The sequence below is a fragment of the Eretmochelys imbricata genome, chromosome 2 (assembly GCF_965152235.1).
Source record: "Eretmochelys imbricata isolate rEreImb1 chromosome 2, rEreImb1.hap1, whole genome shotgun sequence".
Lineage (NCBI taxonomy): Eukaryota > Metazoa > Chordata > Testudines > Cheloniidae > Eretmochelys > Eretmochelys imbricata.
The window spans coordinates 88,014,238-88,038,666 of NC_135573.1; the positions used below are offsets into that span (position 1 = coordinate 88,014,238).

The following is a 24,429-nucleotide window of genomic DNA, read 5'->3' on the forward strand; positions in this document are numbered from 1 at the left end:
AAATCAATGTAACATTATGCATGATCAGATATTTCAGGGCCAGTTCCTCCCATATGTAATGCACTCATTGTGAAAGGTTAAACATGGCATGCAAGTGTTATATGCCAAAATGAGGGGAAATGTGTGGGTAATTTCCCTTCCCACTAACGCTCAGAAGAGCCCCGTTTGTGGTTTTACAATTCTAGGGAGGCATACTGGAGGCTGAAACCAAAGCCACTCTCCACAAAATCATCTCTCTCTGATAGTCTGGAATACATCATAGAATGTTCTATGATGCCAACTTTTTGCTTAGTGGAGATCTAGAAAGGGGGAAGAGGGGTTCATTTAAGCAATAATGAGCAATCTACCAACTGGTATTTACCAGTGAGCAATTTATGGGGGTGTAGTAAACTCTGGGATACATACAACTTTAGCTGGTCTACATCTTATTTTTCTGTTATTATAGGTCTCAAACTGCAGGTGGAATTGGTATCATTGCGGTTAAAGCACTAAACTTGAGCTCAAGAGACCTATGTTCCATTCTCAGTTCCACCACTGACTTCCTGCATGACCTTGGGCAAGTTACTGTGCTGGAGTTTCCCATCTGTAAAAGGGGGATGATAATACTACTTTACTGCTTCACAGGGGTGTTGAAAGAGAAATGAATTAATGTTTGTGAGGGGCTCAAATACCAGGGTGAGGAGAGTCACAGAAAAGTCTTAGCATATAAACCAAGTGCTGTAGTTGCCCTAGGAAGGTGTGGGACTAAAAGGGTGGTTGGGGAATTGAACTTTGACAGGATTTCTGCCTTAAGGAATGGTCTATAATAGGAGAACGTATGAAAGCTGTCGTATGTCTGTTCATTTTCAAAAATTCTGTTGGCATTTTAAAAGTTCAGAAGTCCTTGTTCTGCTCTTCCAAGCTGCTGTGCGAATGCTGTCAACTCTGCCCCCAAGCTCTTATCTGCTGTCCAGTACTGATTTGATTTGTAATGACAACAGTGCTACTCGCAGTGTAAGACCCACTAATTTATTGATTTTTTTCCCACCAAATAATTACAAAGAAATCAAAATCCCATCCCTTCCTCTGCATTTATTTGGTTTTGGTCTCATATTTTTTTCAGGGCCTGGGTATTTTGGTTATTGTATATATTAAATATTTTAGGATTTTAAAGTGTAAATTATTGTCCTTGTCTACACAAAAGTTCAACCACTTTACCTATACTAGTATATGTAAAGTGGTACAACCTACCCTAGTAGGGCTGCAGTTCTACCAGTACAAAAGTACTTATACCGGGTTCAGCTTGTTCCTATACAAGGGGAAAAGGGGAAAAGCCATACTGGTACAAGGCACCTATATACCAATGTAGCTATGTACACACTAGAGACTGAACTGTTATAACTATTTTGATTTTAAAAATTACACCCCTAACTGAAATAGTTATAATGGTACAAAAACTGTGTGTAGATCAGGCCTTAGACCTTCATTCCTCCCATCAAGACAAATTTTAAAATTCTTAAAAGTCAGAGAAACTTTCCTGAGCTAACACGAACTGATTTAAACTCTAACCAGAACTGAGTTCTAATCCAGATTAATCTATCTTCTGGAGCCTAGCTTTATAAGTTCCTTGGCTCCATCTAACTTTGGCCTGGACAACCAGCTCCCTTGTACCATTCCATGTCTTTTTGTAATCATTGTAACTCCCCTGCTACATTCCTAGTGACAGATGGTGCTCTGTGAGGATAAAAAAGCAATGGCATGCAAAGCCCCCTGCTTCTCCTGATCCAAAACGATTTCCACCAGCAAGTACTGATAGCTTCTTCTAGGTTCAAAAAACCCCAAACAAACAAAAAAACCCCTCACAACAGGGACATAAAGACAATTCCACTTCTGAGGTAAGAGTGCGTGTTGTTTTGTAGTATAAGGAAGGATGAAACCACATCTCCAGTGTACCCTCTCCAGATGCTTTCTCCTTCTGTCTTTACCTTGGGGTTTGATGCTACTGATTTTAACATGAGTAGGATACCTTACCATGTTACTCCTTTAATAGCTTTCCCTATGGGGATCACTCACCTGCAGCACTGGATTGTTTCATCACATACTAAACCACACATGTGGTCTTGACAGCTGTTTGCTGTTATCTTGCCATTGGGCTGCTCCATCCCTGACAATATTCAGCATTGGAGATCATCAAAAATTCAGAAATTTTTCATAATTAATTGTTAAACACTTTCACTGAAATGTCATATGTTTGAAAGATTTCATCCACTGTATAACCTGGATGCAAAACAGCAATTTTTTTTCTTTTTGTAAAAAAATTTTTAAATGTTGGCAAAAATTCAAAAATTTTCAAGTTCCATTAACTTCCTTTGTTCACCTCAGCCTAGCCCATCTACCAGAACTATCGCTATATTCTCCAAGAATGTGACTCTCGACTGAGTGTTCCCTTCTCTGTGAGCTATCTCATGATTGTATTCAGTGTTGTTGTAGCTGTCAGGCCCAGGATATTAAAGAGACAAGGCGGGTGAGGTAACATCTTTTATTGGACCAGCTTCTGTTGGGGAGAGAGACAAGCTTTCGAGCTACACAGAGCTCTTCCTCGTGTTTTGGAAGTTCTTGAAGCACCACAAGGTTGAACAGATAGTTTAGCATGTGTGCTAACTTCTTATGCTAAACTATCTGTTCGGCCTTGTATTTAGCTGTGACACATTGAGTACATTTCCCAGACATGAAGAGCTCTGTGTAGCTCAAAAGCTTGTCTCTCTCACCAACAAAAGTTGGTCCAATGAAAGATATTACCTTACCCGCCTTGTCTCTCTATCTCATGAATAATTTTCACCTTCTCTTTTGAATATTATATGGTTTAAATGTGGAACTGGGAATCTGGAAACCTGGCACAAAGGGTGAATCTGCTGTTGCTCTTGTCCTCCTGCTCCGGAAGGATGCAGGTTACCATGAGAAGAGAGGGTCCATGGCATTCGGCTAGAAGTTGTTGAGGATGGGATCACAGAGGCAGACCATCTGGAGGGTACCCTGGGAAGAGTGGGGTGGTTGCAGACTGCTGGCAAAGTGCTCTTTGGGATCCAACAGCTGCTAGAAGGAGAAGTGTATGCAGTACTTGCCTGAGGCATGATGAGACATGTGACAAGCAACTAGGGACTGTTTCAAGACAAAGTTTGGGAATCACAACCCTGCAGAGATCCCATAAAGAGACTACAATTACCATGGCTTAAAACTGCAGACTGACATCTCTGGATGTGAATGAGGCTTGGGGACAGAATAACTGCCAGATCAAGTTGGAAAGAAGAATTTGGAATGAGGATACAGGACCACCTTATCTTTATAAAACACAATGTAGGGAGGACTGGCCACCAGACCTGTCTTACTGCCTCCAGAGGCTGATGTGATGAGGAGAAATGCTGTCTTCACACACAGCTCTTCTTCAGGTCTGAGGAAGGTGGGAACAGATTGTTTATCTTAAGTAAGGGCCTATTCATGGTAGACTGAGGCCTTAATACCGCCGCAGTCATAGGACAAAAAGGGGGTTAGGGGGTCATAGGCTGTTGTAATAAGCCATAAATCCAATGTGTGGATTTAAGAGCTGTGTGGCTCCAAAGCTTGTGTCTCTCCCCAGCAGAAGTTGTTCCCATCAAACCTCACCTACCTCCTTTCTCTCATCTCCTGGGACCCAGGTGGCTAAAATTACAGGGCAGGTGCACTTAGCCTAGATGGGAAATGCTGATCCCCAGCTCTGGCTGCTGCGCTTCCAGCCAGGACCAGGACCAGGACCAGGACCCCCGGGGCTAGCTGAGCTCAGCACAGGCCGCACCGAGGTACCGTGCCGGCCTGGCCCCCGGCGTGCCCCCACGCTCTTAGCGACACACACGCAGCGGCGCCTTCGTTCCCTTCAGCCCCCGCCGGCACCGAGTTGCGGCGACGGCCGGTTTCCCAGCTCGGCCCTCCCGCGCTCAAGGGGGCGCTGCTCCCCCCGCTGGCGGGCCCCGCTGGCTGCTGCGCGGGCCGCCGCTCGTTGTCCGGGCGGCCGCGGAGTTCCCGTTCCCGTCAGGCCCGGGGCAGCGGAGCGCGCGCGCGCGCTCGAGGAGCCGGCGGGGCGGGGTCGCGCGGGAGCCGCCTGCGGTCATGGAGCCGGGCTCCGGGCTGCAGCGCAGGGGCGGCGGCGGCGGCGCGGGGCGGGAGTTCGCGGCGGGGGGCTCCCCGGCGCTCTCGGGGCCGCAGTCCCGCCGCAGGAAGCAGCCGCCGCGCCCGGCCGACTTCAAGCTGCAGGTCATCATCATCGGCTCGCGGGGCGTGGGCAAGACCAGCCTGATGGAGCGCTTCACCGACGACACCTTCTGCGAGGCCTGCAAGTCAACCGTGGGTAAGGGCCCCGGCCGGGCGGGCGCCGGGCTCTCCCTCAGGCCCGCCTCCGCCTCTGTCCCCCGGGAGAGCGGCCTGGGCGGGCCCACGAGCCCGGCTCTTGTCGCCCGCGCTGCAGCGAGCGCCGCGTCTCCTGCGTTGCCCCCGCGCCAGCTGGGACCGGGCTCTGCCCGCCCGCCCGCCCCTCGGGCCGGTGCCCTGGGGCTGCAGCGCCCCCCGCCAGCAGCCTGTCGTGCCCCCTCGCTGCTGCTGCTCTGTCCACAGCCCCCCTCAGGCCCTCTCCGCGGCCCTGCCGCAGCCCCCCTCAGCCGCACGCCCGTCCCCGCCGCCGGTCGCTCTGCCGACCTTCAGAGCAAGGGAGGGGAACCACACAGACACTACTTCCCTCCTCCTGCTCCAAGCCTCACGCCTCTGAACTCCTCCAACTCGGGCGCCTCACCTTCGGCCCCAGCAGCCCCTGGAAACGTAACGTGAGCGCTGAAAACAGGAGAAAGGCCAGTCACACGTTAGAAAACTCCCAGAGAGCCTCTTCCCGGCTCTCTGGGCCCCGTGTGGGGGGGGGGGGGGGGCGTTGTCACTGGTGTTGAGAGAAATGTAGAGCCCTGGCTCCTCAGGATAAGGCTGGCACATATTGCGATCGGTTACAGACCATTCAATTTTATTCTTAAAAGACGCGCTCAAGCCGTTAATGGTGCTCTTATAATAGGAGGTGGATGTCAGGGCCTCCCATGTTGCATGTAAAAAACGCAAGTATTTTAAATGTCAACAATTAAAAAGGTACCTCAATACACAGCAAACTGAATGTGGATGAAAATATTGGGTCAGGGGTTATGTATGTAATTCACTGTCTTGGACAGCAGATAGCAGAGCAAACCATTTGTTTTATAGCAAATCTTTCTTTGCTATTAGTTTAGTCATCAATATGCACCCCTTCAGGTGGAGTATTTTTTTGGTACAGGAGGGTGAAGGATGAAGGGGAGGAAGAATCAATCCTAGAGCAACCTGAAAACAAATTTTAGTCTGCCTTGTTATTACAGGCTTATTTTTGGAGCTGAATTTTTGGTGTTGTGACAAGGTGGTTGTTATGCTAAGGCTATCCTTCTGTAAAATGTGTGCTTAATTGCAGCTTGGAGCCTGAAGAGTTCTAAACATCTGATGGAAAGTAATAGTGCTGCTTTTTAGAAATAAAGAGGTATCTTCCTCTGACAAATTAATTCTAAAATGGTTGCTGTTACAGTTTGTGTTTATTTTGACAGTTTTAATGTTTATTTTGACAACTCTTTTATTCCTTGCTGGTTTCTTTGAAAAGCTAAACATGGTAGTGCTTATTGTTTTCTGTTAACAGCTGTTAATATATATGAAAATACATTGTTCTGAAGTTAGGAGCACAGGTTTTGCTTTTTGTTACAAAACCTGAAATGTGCAATATAAAAGTGCCAGAGAGGTATCACCATCTAAAGAGACGTTAATATAGATTTGATTTTGGTGGTGTTATGAAGAAACACTGTTAGTTTCCATAACCCATGACAAGCTTATTTATGTTTAAGGAAGTGGGACTATGATTGGAATTTATCCTCTGTAAGGCTATGCCTACATTACCACTTTCAGCGCTAAAACTTTAGTTGTTCAGAGGTGTGAAAAAACACCCCCTTGAGCGACAAAAATTTTAGCGCTGAAAAGTGCCAGCATAGATAGCGCTGTATTGCCAGGAGCCGCGCTCCTGGCGCTAAAGCTATCACTGCTGGTTCGGGTGATTTTTTTTTTTTAATCACCGGGAGAGGTCTCCCTGGCGATAAAGCATGTCTAGACTGTCCATGTCACAGCCCTGTGACATGGGCAGTGTAGACATACCCTTAGTCTCCTCCGTGATGAACAAGGTGTGTGCAAGAAAATTTGTTGTTGACCTGTGTTAAGCACTCTTTCTGGGTGGGATTAGCAGTAAAACCCTGTTGATCTTCCATGATGATTAAGGGCATGCAAAAAGTACTGGAAGGAGTTGTGCTTTGGAAACTGGTCAGTTTTTATCTGAGTAATGAGCAAATCTGATTTGCTAGATAAACCAGTGATTCAAGCACAAAAGCTTCCTAATTTTAACAAAACAGGAAATAAATGATGGTGTGGTTACAAAAGATTTGATCTAAAAAGTATAGCAACATCAAATGGGCATAGGAAATCTACTTGCACCAAACTACATGTAGAAATACTTGAAAATAAAAGCATTATTTTAAGTCTTCATGATTAAAGTTTTAAAGTTGAGAGCTGTTAAGAACTCTAAAGTTAGTAGAACATGAAGAGCTTTTCCTAGCCCCAAATTAATATACTAGAGTTGCCCCTTAATTCTTCGTACCATCTAGCACGGAGTCTTCGACTTGGAAAGAAAATACAAGGTAGAATAAATTCTACTTTTATACTGATGGTGTAAATCCAAAGTAACCCCATACTGAAGTTAAACTTAGATCAGAACTTGATCTTCAGTTGTAATCATAAAGCACCTTCCTATTTTTCCCTGTTATCACCTGTCCAGGGAGAATGATTTTCTGGCGTTACAAACAAAGAGTGTGGTTGAAGCAGAAGTGAAAATCTTGTGACTGATCCAGCAGGATGTGCTTCCCTGTTTTTGGGGCGGGGGCAGAAGTTCGGTAAATTGAATGTGCTTTGAGCTCAAATTTGGGAGGAGAAAGCTAGATGTAACTGAAGGAACAGATATACATGGGGAAAGGGATTTAGTGATATCATTGTAAATCTGTATTTAAAATAGTTTGAACACTAGAATAAAAATTCTCTCCTTTTTTACTTGATATTGAAGGTCTCAGCCCAGCTATACACTAATTTTTATATTTAGCTGTACCGGTGTAAGCCAAACAGACCAAAGTTCAAAATGTTTTCTTTAGCTGCTTAATAATCTCTTAAGTGAAACTTGTAGGCTGTTCAGGGCACCAGGCTGACACACAGGATTTCAAATGTGATTGATAAAATGCTTGGGTGTCTCAGGTCTGTAGGAGCCAATGGCTGCTCTCTGCCCCTACTGAGTGATGTTATGGGCACACTGGGCTAGTGCATTTGGAGGGGAGGAAGTGATTCATTTGAAAATATAAGGCATTTTCGTGCTTGTTTACATATCCCACAATGCAAAATTAGTTGACTAAGTTATAAATTTCTGTTGTATAAATAATACAAAAAATCTCACCTCAAAAGCGCACTACTTCTGTGAAGACTTTCAAAAATGACCTGTCAGATTTCAACAGCACATTCTCACAGCAGCATATGGTGTACTATATATCTATAGTGCTTTGCTGTTTTAAATAATAAACTCCTTGGATAGAGCATTGTTTCCTTAATTTTATATTTATATAACAGAAGCTTACTGGATCTCAAATATTTACTAATTTTGGATACTGTTGCCAAACGAGTAACAAAACGTTGCTGTGTAGAATTTTGTAATGCCAGACCTGAAGATAGTGGCTTTTAGTTGGTCTGTAATCTTACTATTAGACCACAGCTTCTATTTGTACTTTTAAGTATTTTGACAAAGATGCTACAGTATTTTGTTTAGAAAAGTCATTCTCTTCATGTATGCACAAACTGATGGTATAGTTCTTGCTATCCTTTTAGGGATAGCATTGCCTCTTTCCACTGACACCAGAGATTACTGTAACTGAAAGAAAATAGAGAATAAAAGTATTGATCTTTCATAATAGCACATTTGACAGTATTGTAAAAAGAAAACGAGTACTTGTGGCACCTTAGAAACTAACCAACTTATTTGAGCATAAGCTTATGCTCAAATAAGTTGGTTAGTTTCTAAGGTGCCACAAGTACTCCTTTTCTTTTTGCAAAGACAGACTAACACGGCTGTTACTCTGAAACTTGACAGTATTGTGTAATTCAGTTTTCATTGTTTCCCTGTGTAGTCAGTGACTTGTTTAGGAGTTCCTCACACTACAAGAGAGTTTGGTGTGTGGGGGGGTTTATAGGAAAATTTGATCGGAAAACAACAAATTGTCAGGATTCAGGGGGTCTTTTAGGTCTTCTACATGAAAATACATTTAAGTTTTGTGTAGGTGGTTTTTAACTTAAAATCGAGTCAATTTTTTTAAAACGTTTGTTCCTTTTACTTATTAGTAATACTTGGTATTATCCTGAGCTGAAATCTTTAGTCACTGGATAATTATGATAAAATATATAGATACCAAAAATGGTTTAAATATTAACATTTTTAAGATTGCTATATTTCCCCCCAGCAGTTTGAGGCAGCAGATGATGAAAGACCTGTATTTAAATCTCACTCCTGCCGTTTGGAGTTTTATAGAGGTGACATGCTTTCAGAGGCCTTCTGCCTGTCTAGCTCATGGGTTGGATTTTTTTGTGTGTGTCTTGGGGGGGATGCAGAGGTCTAGATCACTTGCTCTCAAATGGAAATTTGGTGAGTGGATTGAATACAGTTTTGTGTGACTTGTTGCTATATGACAGGCAGAAGTGCAAAGGGCTCTCCAATAACTGATGTAATTCTAGCTGTGAGCTAAGAAAGAAGACAGTAATTCTGTGAGTTCAGAGAAGACTTGCAGTAGATGAAGAGTACCTTTTTAATGAAAAATCAGCTCAGTTTACATATGAATACATTTACTCAATTAAGCTTGATTCTAGATATGATTTATATTTCTATAATGTGTTTGATTTGACTACTTATCATATTAATCTGGGTGTGTAATAAACAAGTGGTGCACCTGGTAGTATGTTCAAATAATGTTCAAAGAAGCCACTTGCATTTGCATGCAGTCAGTTTTATGCCAGAAGAAACTGTGTTTTCAACTTTTCTTCTGGTAAAATCCAAAAGTCCAGCAGGAGATTGTTCACAAACAGAGCTGGTGGCATGCTTACTGCAAAAAGTTTAATCAATACTAGCTGTTGTACACTTTGTGATGCAAGTAATCTACAGAGAGATGTTGTCATGGTATTTAGGAATGAGTAATGCAAGGGTTAAATGTGGGTCCCCCCCTAAATAAGTACACAAAATAATTGGTTCTCTTTAAAAACCTTTCTTGTGTTGGTTATACTGGCACCATGGGTCAGTCAGAACAACTAGTAGCCCACAACTGGTACATAAATGAGAGCATGTAAGTAAACCAGCAAACCAAATTTAGTTCTTATTGTAATGACAGTAAGTATAGGGGCTCTAGGTTAGCAAGGAGTGTGGAATGCAGCTGTCAGACTCAGTCCAGGCTGTGAACAGCTGAGATAATGTCAGAAGCAACAAAACACGCAGATGATACTCAATTATGGGTTTGTATTTTTATCTCCGGAAGCTGAGAATTATATATGGTGAAATTTTTTTTTAACCCATGACTGAAATGTAATAATCTCTGAGGTGAAACCTGGCTGCTGCTTAACATGGCAGCAATTCACAATTTAGGACAAGAAGTTAATAAGTATATGATAACCAGCTGAAAGGAAAAATGTACGTACTCCCGTCTGAATTTGGCCAGAGTGTTGGGGCAAGTCTCCTCCACCATATTCTTGCACAAAGTACCTTGAGATCATTTGTGACAAGTATACCCAGTTTAAAAAAAGTGTATTTTAAATGTTAGATTTCAGATTTAAAGTATTGAGTTTATGGCATGAATAGTTTCTACTTTTTTAAAAGCTGGGCAATGCAGTTGGCTTAAAAGTGTCTTGAGTTTTCTGTTTGGTCTACATATTGGGAACCCAGTAATTTATCACAGATGCAACTTCCTCCATCACAAGTCTTGGAAATACAAATATTCATTCAAATTAACCCATAAATCTAGTTAATACAGGAAGTCTGCTGCTCATCTATTCCCGTTGCCAAAATGTTGGTACACTTCTTAGCCTGAAGCACTGTAAATCTACTTCTGCCCACTGTTCTGCCATTGCAAGTTAAAAATGTATTTGAAGATTTACTTTATAAAAAGCTGTTTAATGATTAAAACATTTTGGAAATCAATTACAACTTTCTGGTGCCAAAACTGATGCAGGTATAGTTAATGCATTAGTTTTCATCCATGAATCATTCTTGATCTTTAACCTGTTTGGTGCTCTTTGAAAGGGGTGGCTTCACTTTGAATTTATTTTAAAAACAACTAATTAAAAGAATCTTGATAGAGCAAATTTTTTTTAAAAATGGGCATACCATTTTACATTCCATTTTACATTTCGTTTTAAAAGGTTTCCGTATAAGTTTTTCTTCTCCTTTGATTACATGAGTCATTTTAGTAAAGAAGAAAGTAAGGGCCTGATTCAATGCTCCTTTAAGTCAATAGGAGTCTTTCTATTGACCTCGCTGCACGTTGGATCAAAGCTTTAGTATGGTTAGTTTATAGGCTTTAAAATTAATCTGTTCAAATAATTTTGAATTCACCGGCTCGGTTTGTCTGTTTTGTTGCTGCTTTCCTCTCCTGCTCCTCAAAGTCACTTGTGTGCTGAAATGACTCGGACTGCCTCTTTCCTTTAAAAATTGTTTTCAGTAAACCTTAAATAGTAAACGTTTAACCAGAGGAGCTCCCCTTTGTCCTTTTAAAAAACTAAACAAATTGTTATACTTTAACTAGGGGGAACTACCCCAACTATATTTTTTCCAACTATGTTTTTCAGTTTGTGCCTTGCTTGAGAATCTCCTTGCCCCAAGCCAGAATAGCACATTTTAATCTGCCTGGGGCCAGCCTTTGGCGCTAATCAATCTGTGTTATATGCAACAGTATCAAATGGTTTTTCAATAACAAGATGCATCATACTAACCATGCTCACTGATTTACCCTCATTTTGGCTGTCACTAATGCACTCAATGATTTTCTGCAAATTTCACACGCACGCTGTTACTTTTTTTGACCTATACAGTCACTTTTTAAAAGGATACTGTCAGTTTGTTTAGTTCCACACATAACATGCCCATTAGAAGTTGTACATTGAGGTATCCTAAAACCTGATCAGTTCTTCTTAGAAATGTGATCATTGCAAAAGGTTTTATGGTAACGAAATACAGTATGTTTTTAAAAAATGCACATGTTGATCAGTTATAGGAATCGCTTTAATACAGAGTTCACATGTTTATTCTATCAGTAATAAATAGTACATTCTCTGTTATGTTTTGAAGGTTTTACAGCATGGCTTAATGCATAATCTTGTATTTTTATATCAAATATTTTAATAAGGGATTGCTCGAGCTTTTAATCATATTTTGACAAACACATTCTATTTGCAGGAAAAATCACTTGCTTAATAGACTTTTCCAGGACAGCACATGTTATGCAAGTTTCCAGAAAGAAATACATTGAATCAATACAATGTGAGAACACTTAATAATTAATAAATATAAATCAGAGGCTCAATTCTGCACTCCTTACTCATGCAAATCATCCTTTTGAAGATCCTAAGAGTCTTGAATGTGTAGGCAATACAGATTTGGACCCCAGTGGGAGGCTTTAAGATGGCAAAAGTGGTGCTGGTGTTTGTAAAATAAGGGCATCCAAAACACACAGCCCTCGATTCCAACTTGCACACAAGGAAAAGACATTTCGGGATTTTTCCTTTCAGTTTTCAGAATGAGTAGCATGGTTTTATTTTAAACATATTCATTGCTTGTGGCACACTGAAGACTTGGTGTGGGAGGAGGGATTTTTTTTAAAAGGGAAGGGAATTATAAAAGCCTGTTGGCTCTTCCCAAAACATCATAAACTAGCACAAAGTTCATGCCTTATTTCAAAGTAAGAGTAAGCAGGTGGACCTGCCATCTCCTAACATAGTTTGCATACATTTGACCACTGATTTATGATGACTAGCATATTAGGCTTTTAAAATACAGATTGGGTAGAGTTAGGATCCTGTCTCCATATCTGGGCACCTTCTTAGTATATGTGTAACATGCCTTCGGTGTCATGTGACCAGGATTCCTCACTGAATTTGGTCTGCTAGTTGGATCATTAGCTTTGCCAGGCCAGGTACTGACGGGGAGTGCAACGTGAACACTGATCCATGCCCCTTTTTGGACACCTAAATAAGCATAAGTGGCCTCATTTTCAGTAGTGCTGACACCAAACAGCTCCCTCAATGGAATTTAGATGAGTATAGTTAGTGGCATAGAGAGCTTACATGAACTCCTTTTTTAAAAAAAATCTCATTTAGATTTAATACACTTTTTAACACTAAGAATTATCAAGTGTTCTGTTTTATCAGATTATATCCTGTGCAGTTCAGTTTTTGCAGTGTGTTTGCATAATTAAACACCTGAATGCTGAGGTGGCAGATTAAATTGCAGTTTTTATTGATGTCTTTTGACGCAGGTCATGTTCTGATCTGTTGCTGCTATTTCCTCAGGTTTGGCTGCATTTGTCTCCTGTCTCTACTCCTTCTTCAATAATATTTTTGATACTTAGGCTACAATTAAAAAAAAGGTTGGGTATACCATGCACGTGCCAGTTATTTGCATGTGCCAGTTATTTTATTTTATTTAAGGTTTGAAGAATTTTCTACCAAACGCAAAATATGTGGTTAATTCTGCTCTCCTGAGATTGTGTGATGGGGACATTAAAAGGAGCCTGTAGAAATCAGAAGTTAATATTCTGTTTGATTTCCTATTTCAGTGATTAAAATTTAATTAGCAAAGACGTTGTGACTGATCTTTGAGGAGACTAGGAATGATTTATGTTGTATGCTATCCTTGTTCCCTTATTGTCAACATGAGGTACACATACCCTGACAAAAGATATTTTTAAACAACATTCTTGTAACAGTACTATTAATGTGGAAAGCAACCAATAAATCACAGATATGGATAGTTCCCCCCCCCCCCTCTTTTTTTTAAGTTTGCTCATTCCGAAATTTTGTCTTTGTTAGTTAAATTAAAACTTGCTGTAGTCAGTGATTTGAGTTATGCAAAATTTGGTCAACATAAAGGATTCCTGAGGTTTTAATAAAATTAAATGTAGTTTTAAGATAGTGTTCAAATTAAGTGGAAAGCACTGGAGTTGGTTAGAAATGCCAGAAGTTCTGTGGGAGACAGCTAGATGTACTGCTAGCAATACTGATTTTGCATTTCTGTGCTGTATTAAAAACAAAAAATCAAGCCAACCAAAACAAGACATTTCACTGCACATGCTTCTCCCTCTAGGGAAGGAGAATGTGAGAATAGACACATAGATGTGTAGTCACTTTGCTTAATGCACTGCAGGATTGTGCTCATATACAACAGTAATGAGCATGATATAAAAACCTATTTAGACTACAGCGGAAATTGTAAATTAAGCTGTTTCCAAATAGTTTTCTAAGGCCAAAATTATCTCGTCCTAATTTACATTGGCATACAGCCACCACAGTTATTAAAACACGTGTGTGTGTGTGTGCGCGCGTGTGCATACTTGACCTCTTGTGTCGGAGGTGTACGTCCTCACCAGGAGCACTTGTATCAATTGTATTGTCAGCGTGGGGCATTGTGAGATGGCTTCTGAAGGCCAGTAACAGTCGACAAAAGCAATGCAGTGTCTGCTCTGACACTCTGTCAACCTAATTACATCAACTTTGAATCCGTTCTGCACGGGCAGGTGGTGTTACTAAATTGGCGTACAGAGGCACTTATGTCAGTGGGAGTCAAATTTAAGTCAAGACACTTCTACAGCTCGGTTGATGAAAGGCAGCTTATGTCGACCTAACTGTGTAGTTTGAGTGGTAGCTGCATTAGTCTATATCAGCAAAAAGAAGGAGGAGTACTTGTGGCACCTTAGATCCTAACAAATTTATTTGGGCATAAGCTTTCATGGGCTAAACTGCACTTCATCGGATGTATGGAGTGGAAAATACAGTAGTAAGAGGATACACACACACACACACACACACACACACACACACACACACACACACACACACACACACACACACACACCGTGAAAAGATGGGGGTTGCCTTTACCAACTCTACTGAGACAAATCAATTAAAGTGGGCTATATTATTTTTATTACAGATATTTGCACTGTTAAAATGTTAAACAAAAGAACTAGTATTTTTCAGTTCACCTCATCCAAGTACTGTAGTGCAATCTCTTGGTCGTGGAAGTGCAACTTACAAATGTAGATTTTTTTAATTTTATTTTATTTTGGTAACATAACTGCACTCAAAAACAAAACAGTGTAAAACTTCAGAACCTACAAGTCCATTCAGTCCTACTTCTTGTTCAGCCAATCACTCAGACAAACAAGTTTGTTTACATTTGCAGGAGATAATGCTGCCCGCTTCTTGTTTACAATGTCACCTGAAAGTGAGAACAGGCGTTCTCATGGCACTGTCATAGCTGGCGTCACAAGATATTTATGTGCCAGATGCGCTAAAGATTCGTATGTCCCTTCATGCTTCAACCACCATTCCAGGAGACATGCATCCATGCTGATGACAGGTTCTGCTCGATAACAATCCAAAGCAGTGCAGGCCAATTCATGTTCATTTTCATTATCTGTGTCAGAGGCCATAAGCAGAAAGCTGATTCTTTTTTTTCGTGGTTCGGGTTCTGTACTTTCCGCATCAGAGTGTTGCTCTTTTAAGACTTCTGAAAGCATGCTCCACAACTTGACCCTCTCAGGTTATGGAAGGCACTTCAGAGTCTTAAACCTTGGGTCAAGTGCTGTAGCTATCTTTAGAAATCTCACATTGGAACCTTCTTTGCGTTTTGTGAAATCTGGAGTGAAAGTGTTTTTAAAATGAACATGTGCTGGGTCATTATCCAAGACTGTAATAACATGAAATATGTGGCAGAATGTGGGTAAAACAGAGCAGGGGACATACAATTCTCCCCCAAGCAGTTCAGTCACAAATTTAATTAATGCATGATTTTTTTAATGAGCATCATCAGCATAGAAGCATGTCCTATGGAATGGGGGCTGAAGCATGAAGTGGCATATGAATGTTTAGTATATCTGGCACATAAATACCTTGCAATCCAGCTACAAAAGTGCAGTGCAAATCCCTGTTCTCACTTTCTGGTGACGTAACTAAGAAGAAGGCAGCATTATCTAAAATTTTACATGGTTTGATTTTTGAATGCAGTTTTTTGTACATAATTGTACATTTGTAAGTTCAACTTTCATGATAGAGATTGCTCTACGGTGCTTGTATTAGGTGAATTGAAAAAAACGATTTCTTTTGTTTTTTCCCATGCAAATACTTGTAATCAAAAATAAATATAGAGTGAGCATTGTACACTGTGTATTCTGTGTTGTAATTGAAATCAGTATATTTGGAAGTATAGAAAATATCCAAAAAAACATTTAAATAAATGATATTCTATTATTCAACAGTTCAATTAATTGTGATTAATTTTTTAATTGTCTTATTAATCATGAATAATTTTTAATCACTTGGCAGCTCTATAAATAACACTTTCTTATTGTAAAAACACTTGTAATAAGTATCAAATTAACTTCTGAATTAGAATAAATTAGCATGTACCTTTAGAGTACCTTTAGAGTTTGTCTACACATAATTTTGGAGCCTGCAGGAATGAGCTTGCTAGCCAAGTTGGGTGAACAAACTTGGGGGCTAGCAGGGCTCCCATTGGCTCTCTAAAAACAGCTGCAGAGATAATGCGTGGAAGCTGTAGCTCAGGCTGGAGCTTTAGCTCTGAAGTCTTTTGAGGGGGCCCAACTAACTTTAAATGTTAAATCACTGGAATAATTCTATAGGGGAATGTACTCCTCCACTGTGCACTTCTGCATCCTGTCACTTCTTTCCTTCAAGACAACAACTTACAAAGCTCCTGCTTGGAAAATATGATGCACTTCAACAATCCAGCAGCACTGTGTTCCTTCTGCTGCCTTTGTGATTTAGAACAGCCCCTGCTACAGGTGTGAATGAGAAATGCTAATCTAGCATTTGGCTCCTCACTATGAGTTTCCTGGTCTCCTTTTCTACTCAAGCACATGGGTAGATTCTTGTAGTGTTAGGCAAAAAAGTTGATGTACTGTTCCATTTCTCAGGATTGGGAAACACTGAATGTTGAAATTAAGAACTCGATTTAAAGAAAATTCACTAAATGGTAAATCGTGACTAGAATGTTGCATACTAGACATCATGGTTGGATTGGGAGTTGTGTTCTAGATAAATTTAAGCCAAATTTCCTTGTTTCTTGAGTTAGATCTTTGTATGTTGATGTAATATTTTAAAATTATTACGGAATATTTCTGTAGCACCCTAATTATCCTCTACAGACAAAGTAATGAACTTTGGATGCTTACATTTTGCAGATTAAAGAGGACTGTCGAGAAATTATATTTTAAAAAGTAACTTCTAGCTGTGTTACTAACACTTTTTTTAAAAAAATTGAAAATTTTTTGTTGTACTTTTGTACTTCACATACTTTGGACACCATATTCAGACTAATCAGTTCCATTTTCTTTTACTTAACTCTAGCATAATGTTATAATTAGGCTTCCAAGAATGCAGAAAAAATCATTCATTAGTTTTTAATCATGTTTCATTAAAATATTCTGAATTTTATGAATCCTTTTTTAAAAAAAACCCTAAAGTAGGGGGGTTATAAAGTGTTTGACAATGTCTGCTTAAATTTCAAGCCGCATATTGTATTTCATCTTATTCCTTACTGCTTGTATTGCAGTAGTGTCCTGAAGCCCCAAAGAAGATTTGGGGTCCATTTTGTTAGATGTAAACATGAGAAGTCACATTCTTTGCTTTGAAGAACTTTACAATATACCTTAAGATGCAGTGAGTGTGCTAAATATTTGGAAGCAGGTGGGAGGAAGTATAAGGGTAAAAGTAAGAGGAATACTTGGGTCTGTTGTCTACTGTGTTTACAGTTTGATATGAAAATTTTAAAATATGTGTGTGTGCTTTGATTAAGCGAATAGATATAGTCTATCCCCCTGGTTCTCAGCCTAGCCAGACTAAAATAAGGTAGACTAAAATAGAGTTGAGGGGATCCTTCTTGTTTCTTAAAATTTAACTTTGTATATTAAAATTTGGTCACATAATTATATTTGGCCTCCCTGTTCTGCAGCAGTGTAGCTAAATCAGCTAAGGTAAACTTCTGTGTTGACAGAATAGCTTTTAAACAAAGCTCCTAACTTTAGAATATATTCCAGATTTGCTATGTAACAGGTTTTATACCATTAGTCATGAAAACCAATGTTAAAATATTTTAGTGTGTGTAGAAATCAAGTGCTGTAAAACCAAAGGGCCAAATTCAGCTTTTTTTTAAATAAAACTTTTATAGGCCACTCCTCTACCAAGCACTAGTAGCTGGACACTTGGCCCTTAGCCAATGCGGTCTTTAGAAAAACAGCTTTCCAAAGTATTTTATCTCCTCTGTGTTTCTGTTGTTTTACCCTACTGGTTTACACTGTGATGTGAAATAATGTGTGTGTGGCCGGGGGACGGGACGGGACAGGGGACATGTTCTGACAAAGTATACTTCTGCATTTCTATGTAAGTTTAATTATATTAGTCTGAACCATCCCTTCCTGCCTTTTCTTTCTCTTAAATGTAGTAGTATTTTGTGGGGGTGTGGGTTTCAAGAATAAGATTCAAAGGAAAATACCTTCATACAACATGACATTAAGAGAATGGGACTGAAACTGACAAACAAGAAAATGTATGTAAAATATCCTGGAACACTAAGCATATTGGCACTTCACGTAGTTGAGGAGGTATCCTTGTGTGCTTGGGTTTTATGGATTTATGGGGCATTTTTATGTTGTCAATTGCCTGTGATTTTTCTATAAACTTAAATTTTGTTTTGAAATATTACTTTGCATATGAATGTTTTGCTTGGTTTTATCGTTAAGTAATATTTAGTGTGCACTCTAAAACTTGGCAAATGTTTTGGATAATACTGCACCACAAGGCCATATAACCACTGTAATATCAAAGTACTGTTCTTTCTAGTTGATTTGTGAGAGATCACCCATAGAAATTGCTCATTAACCTCTTCACAATATAACAACAAAAAAATTGAAACTGGAGTATTTTCACTCATCAGAAGCAATATTTTTTTATATTTCATCTCCAGATATGTTCCTGCACAAAGAAAGTATGGGAAGCCATATTTCAGAGTTTAGCAACGTCTACAGAATATACATCTGTCAAATTTATAACAGAAACACAGATGTAAAAGTCACTGATAATATTTTAAACCAGGTACAACTCCAGGATAAAATCATAGAGCACTTTCATCTTCAGAGTGCTTTACAAATGCTAAACATCAACACCTGGAAATAGCTATATATTATTCCCATTTTACAGACAGGAAAATTGAGGCAGAGAGGTTAACTCTGTTCATGATATGGGAGGAGTCTGTGACCGAATCATAATTTGAGCTTGGTTGTTCCTGGCAATCACTATAAAACATGAATAGAGGGGAAGGAAGTGATCATACCTTATTTTTTTCCTATTGTGTCGTTAGAGCTGCTAGTGATAATATTGCATAGCTTGAAAAACATTTTCAACCGTGGGCTGAATAGCTCAGATTATATGAAATAACTCTATTCCCTCCCCTCCCCATGCTGGCCCATAGTGGTGTAAATCCCTGTTTGTTCAAAGTGTTGTGAGTGTATTAGTATAACACACATGCACAGGTACAAAAAAAAATCATTTTAAATTACACCCTCATTGCTTTTGCTTCTTATTCCTCCTTTTCTTTTTGTTTACTGTATTTTATTTATAGGTGTTGATTTTAAAATCAAAACAGTAGAGCTAAGAGGAAAGAAAATTAGATTACAAATCTGGTAAGTAAAACAAAAATGCAACCAGCAGTATGTTTTAATTTTTGTGTTTCTGGCATGGATCAATATGCTTGTTTAATATGATTAATTGTTATAAGCTGGTTTAGCTCTTATCCTTCTGCTCCTTCCCTTACAAATCTGTTAGCCATTTATTTTTTTTCAAGAGCAAGAAGGGGGATGATGGATGATGTAATAAATGTAATATTACTGTGCTGACACAAATATGCATGTTACAGAGGTGTCAAAGCCTTTCTTTAGACAAACAAAATCAACTATCTAAGAAAATAGCATAGGAGTAAACAAACACAAACAAATCAACCCCCAAACCAAAAGTTGTAAAGATGATCATCCACTTTCTTCATAGTAAACATGAGGAAGCTACTAGAAGGGAAGGAGGGGAAAAATACCTCTAGTTTCAATTTTATTCACTCATGTGGAAATCACCTCAGTTATAACTGCCATCCTAGAGTAAATGAATCTATTTTAACCTTTTCTGAACTCTTTATCAGAAATTTCATACAGCAGGTGCTCTTTCTGTGACATTACATGTAACAATGTAATTACAAGTAAAACACTCATTTACAAACAAAAGTATGTGTTCACTGTTATGGTATTAATGTCCTACTGTGAAAATTCAGTTTGGAATGCACATTTTTTCTGTTCAGGGGAAGGTTGCATATATCTTGGAAATGATTGCTCACGTTATATTATTTATCAATAATGATTAATACAGTGTATTCGATTAGAAATTGTTAGTTCTGAGAGGTCCCTTATGATGCACAATAGCATGATACAAATCACAGTTAGGAGAGAGTAAACCAGCTATGTTAATGTAGATTCTAATCCTATAAATTATCTAATAGCTTTGGTGTATTAACAGTGCTTGATGCGTAATTGGCATTAGAGATCAATTGTTATAGATGCTAACAACCCATAGAAAAAGCAAATCAAAGCACATAGGTTGTTGAAATGACACCAGTGGGACGTTCTGGTAGTATTTCATTTTTAATTACATAGATGAAGTGAGTTTAGCTTACTAACGCCTCTTGGCAGGTCACCATCAACTCTGTTTGTTGCACCATGTGTTTGTCTTGCTTCCCTCTGAGTTAACTGCTGCTGCATCTTTGGTATCATCAGTCATCTAACACTTGAATATTACTGGCATGTCTTCATCCCTCATCTGCGTCCCTGTTTGGAAACCTATGACTACAGAGCTGGTGGGTGAGCCACCATTGTTAGCCAGGGCCTACTGAAGCTGACAGAGGTAATGCAAATTTTTTATGTCAAGATGATGTTGTAGCACTGAATGTGAAATGTATATAGCTTGTCAGACATGTTCTTAATGTTGAATAAATGTTTTACAGTTTTTTGTCAGAAAAGATATCCTAAAACTCCTTATCATTCCCACTTATTAAGCATATCTTTGTAGACTTTTGTTTGAAAATAATTTAAAAAAAAAAAAAAAAACTTACAGGTATATTAAAGTGTGGCCCTTACTCAGTTGCTGAGGCATGCCTAAAATGGTTACATAGCATGTAATTTAATGTAGAAATGAAATACATAAGAATTGGTTAAGTATCTGAATTTATACCAATGTACATCAGTCATTACAAGGAAACATCAATACACGTAGTCCCAAAGTGTCTTTCTCCTTGATTCTCACTATTAAATGTCTTTGCTGTAATTAACCCTTACTTAAAAAAATAAATAAATCTCTGGACATACATATAAAATCATGTTGGAAAACAGTTGTTACATGAGCAAAGAGAGAAGATAAATCGACAGTTGTTTTCTACAACACATTCTCGAGTGCTTTGCCTGTCTGCCCATAAATTACATTAAAAAAACCCCTTACATTTGAAGAACATTAAGGTTGCAAACTCAAGCCCCCTTGTGTGTATGCATGATGATACAGTCTCTTACTATGTGATCACATACTATTTTTTTTCTTCTTACAGGACCCCAACCTTATTCAGTGAACTGGTAGCAGAGGCAACACATAACTGTTGATTGGAGGGGTGACACAATTTAAAGGTTGGGCGGGGCACTGGATCTAGAACACCTCGTCTCTAAATCTAGAACAGAGGTTGTCAAACTGGGGTGCGCTTCCCTAGGGGGACGTTGAGGAATATTCGAGGGAGCGAGCAGTAATTCCAGATGGCTCAGGCCAGCCCCATGTGGTGGGGTTCAGGGAGGGATCACCACCTCCACCCCCTTGCTACCTTAGAAGCTGTAGCTAAGTGGAAGACAGGGCAACTCCTACTGCAGTGTGAGGGGGGCAGTTTTCCCTGTGCAGAGCCCCTGCACTGCTATAGGAGTGGGAGAGCAGCTCCTGCCCTGGGAATAGCCACAGGGAGTTCACCCCACGGTGGTCTGCAAAGCAGGCAGTGGGAAGTGCTGGGCCTCCAGCAGCAGGGAAGGAGAAGCAGCCCCGTGTAGCAGGGGGTGGGAAGGCTTAGCCCACAGCCAACTGTCCTTCTGCTTCCTCCCTCCCCGTGCTGCATGGATACATGGTGAGGGGGAGCTGCTGCCTCCTCACTGCTGGGCCTCCTGGCAAGAGGCAGTCGAAAGCCTTGCCTATTCTCCCCTTTGCCCTGTGGGGCAGAGTCTGCAGCAGCCTCTCTGGATGAGTTCCCGTTGGAACAGTTAGCTGTTGCTAAATGAAAGGCAGAAATCTGGGGGGAGGAGGAGGGGCATGGGACCTTGCATGCCCCCACATGTGTTGCCTCTGATTGGTAGTTGTGTTTTGTTTTTTTTATCCTCCTTGTACTGTGTGTGGCCACAGGCCTTATTAATGCACAGTTTCCATACCCTGCACTGACTAAAGGATTATTAATTTCATCCTGGGTGTTTATCAGTGTCTTAAATGCTTCACAAATATTAATGAATTTTTCTTCACAATGCCAGCAACCTTAATTCTGCCAATTCCTAGCTTTTGAACGTTTGACTTTGTAACCTTAATGTTCTTTTAGCATAGGATTTTTTAATACAATCTCCTACATATTAAAAAAAACCTGAAAAAACAAAAGTTTTAACATGTGGAATCATATTGACCTCCAACTTGGGTTATCAGTGGGTTCAGACCTTCAGATCTACAGCATAGACCTCTGCCACTTGGCCTTATGGAGTAACTGGTAGCAGTAGCAGGTTGAGTATGTGGATCAGGCATTAGAGGCAGATGACGTACACCCTTTGCCAGTGGGTTTCAGAGCTATTTGGTGACAGCAGAGGAATGTGGAGACTGAGAACGTCTTTATTTCTCCCTTCCTCTCATTTATCACCCCCTGCATCCCATTCCGACTGCGTCTTCCTCCTCTTCCTGCCTGGGCATAAGCAGAGTTCAGGAGAGATTATCTCCCTGGTCTCAGTTTTGGTGCCTGAAACTCTATTGGCCCCCTCAGCTACAGAGAGGAGCAGTTGTAGGGAAAATACTTCTCTATCCATACAATCCTGAAGTGGGACATGCTCACTCTATGGAAATGGGTGTTATATGTAGTCCAGTGAGTGCGCAGATGCTGTGAGGAGATGGAGCATGCCCAGTGCAAATGGAATCTTCTGGGAATTTAGCTGCCAAATGCTATGAGACTCTTCTGAGCATGTGCAAACAGTGACTTTTCAGATTTGGGCAGATTTTCACCCAATCAGCAAAAGGCACATCCCTGACATCAGTGAGACCCCTCTGCCAAATTTCAAGTTTCTACTCCAGTGGATTGTAGACCTGCTCAGTAAAATAGCTGTATGAATTTTTTTTAACATGGGCAAACATTTTCCCCTAAACTTTTCTTCTAAATGGGTGAACCATATTAGCTGAAATGTCCCCCCAAAAAGTTCAGCCTGGGCAGACACCCAACATGGAAAATGTTAGCCCGGATGGTTGCTTTGGCAAAATTATAAGCAACTGAAAATGGGGTGGTCTTATGGGAAGGATCAGGCTACCAGCTCCACCTACAATGACTAGATCAGTAGGGCTTTCTTCACTTCCCTTGGCAGGTAAATTCAGGGGCTAAAATGTTGGGGATTGGAGGGGATTATGGTAGTCATGAAACCTTCAGAATCAGGGTCCCATGTACAAACACAAGTTCCCCACCTTGAAGAGCTCACAATCTAAATTGCTGTTAAGAAACTTTTCTTGATACATAGTCTAAATTTTTATTTGCAGTTTCACCCATTACACCTATCTGTACATCCACATGTGCTACACTGTACAGTTCCTTTTCATCCTAGGTGTAAATTTAAATAATTACCCTGTCTTTTCACACAGCCCAGGTATATGTAATTAGTGAAAATGATCATTATTACAGACTTCGTAACTAGCCATTTCATATTCCTTATCCTGTCCGCAAGTGTTGGCTTCAGCAAGTGAATGTGTGTAATAGACAGTAAGAGAGGTAGAGCTGGCTGGAAGATGAAAATTAGAAATTCCTTCCCATGAATTTTTTTTTCCATTCCAAATCAGGACAAAACCTCAAATGTGTTGGGTTGTTTTTTGTTTTTGTTTTCTTTTGGGGGGTGCGATTTTCAGAAAAACTCCTTTCAGGAGAACTGAAATCTAATGTTTCAGCTTTCTGGCTGCCCACATGGAGGGTGAGTTGTGGGCTGTCTGGGAAACAGCCAAGTGGGTTGCCAAGCAGCCCAAGAAGCAGGAAAGCCTGAGAGCTGGCCGGGGTGGAGCAGGGTATTTAGGCAGCTGGCAAGCCAGGTAGGTGGGCAAGCAAGCTGGTAGGAAACCAAGCAGTTTTTGAACAGGTCAAATTCCATAAGTTTTTGATTGAATTGACATGGTCAGTGTTGCTTCTGTTGAGTCAGCCTCTTTTGATTAGAAAACTGTTCCATCAGAAAACTTATGGCCAGCCCTAAAGAGAAACCATGTGCTGAAAATACTTCAAAATGCTCATAGTTAGGTAGGTATGAAAATAAACAAGCTATGGTGTAACATAAGTAAAGCTTATCAGCCTGTTCTGGGTTTTGGAGGGGAGGAGATGGTCATTGGGGGGAAAAAAGTTTTTTGTTTTCATATGAACCCAATAAATACACCACTTCAAAAATCTTCTCTAGCTAAAGATTTTTATTTTTCATTACCAAAAGAGCACGATGAAGCCCATTTTTACTTTGGTTAAAATTACTTCCTTCTTCCACCTCCATCCGGTGCCACCCTCAAAAAAATGTAGTTGGGGCGTGTGTGTGTGTGTGTGTGTGTACGTACACATGGAGTGCATTTGTATTAAAACCAAAATAGTTGTATGATCTAAGCCATTAAATCCAAATTAAGACTTTCAGGGGTTTTCTAACAATATCTGATTTACACTTCTAAATCACTGTGTATGTTACATTAATGAATATA

The 24,429-nt window shown here is 40.1% G+C and overlaps 1 protein-coding gene across 1 annotated transcript in view; it reads left to right on the forward strand.

Moving 5' to 3' along the window:
* Positions 1-4,054: 4,054 nt before the first annotated feature.
* The window catches only part of RAB12 (RAB12, member RAS oncogene family), a 33,788-nt gene continuing 13,413 nt past the window's right edge, over positions 4,055-24,429 (forward strand). Inside the window, exons 1-2 of the mRNA XM_077810431.1 lie at positions 4,055-4,357; positions 19,031-19,091. Of these exons, the coding sequence (XP_077666557.1) occupies positions 4,120-4,357; positions 19,031-19,091 (299 nt within the window). The 5' untranslated portion in view covers positions 4,055-4,119. The remainder of the gene's footprint in view (positions 4,358-19,030; positions 19,092-24,429) is intronic.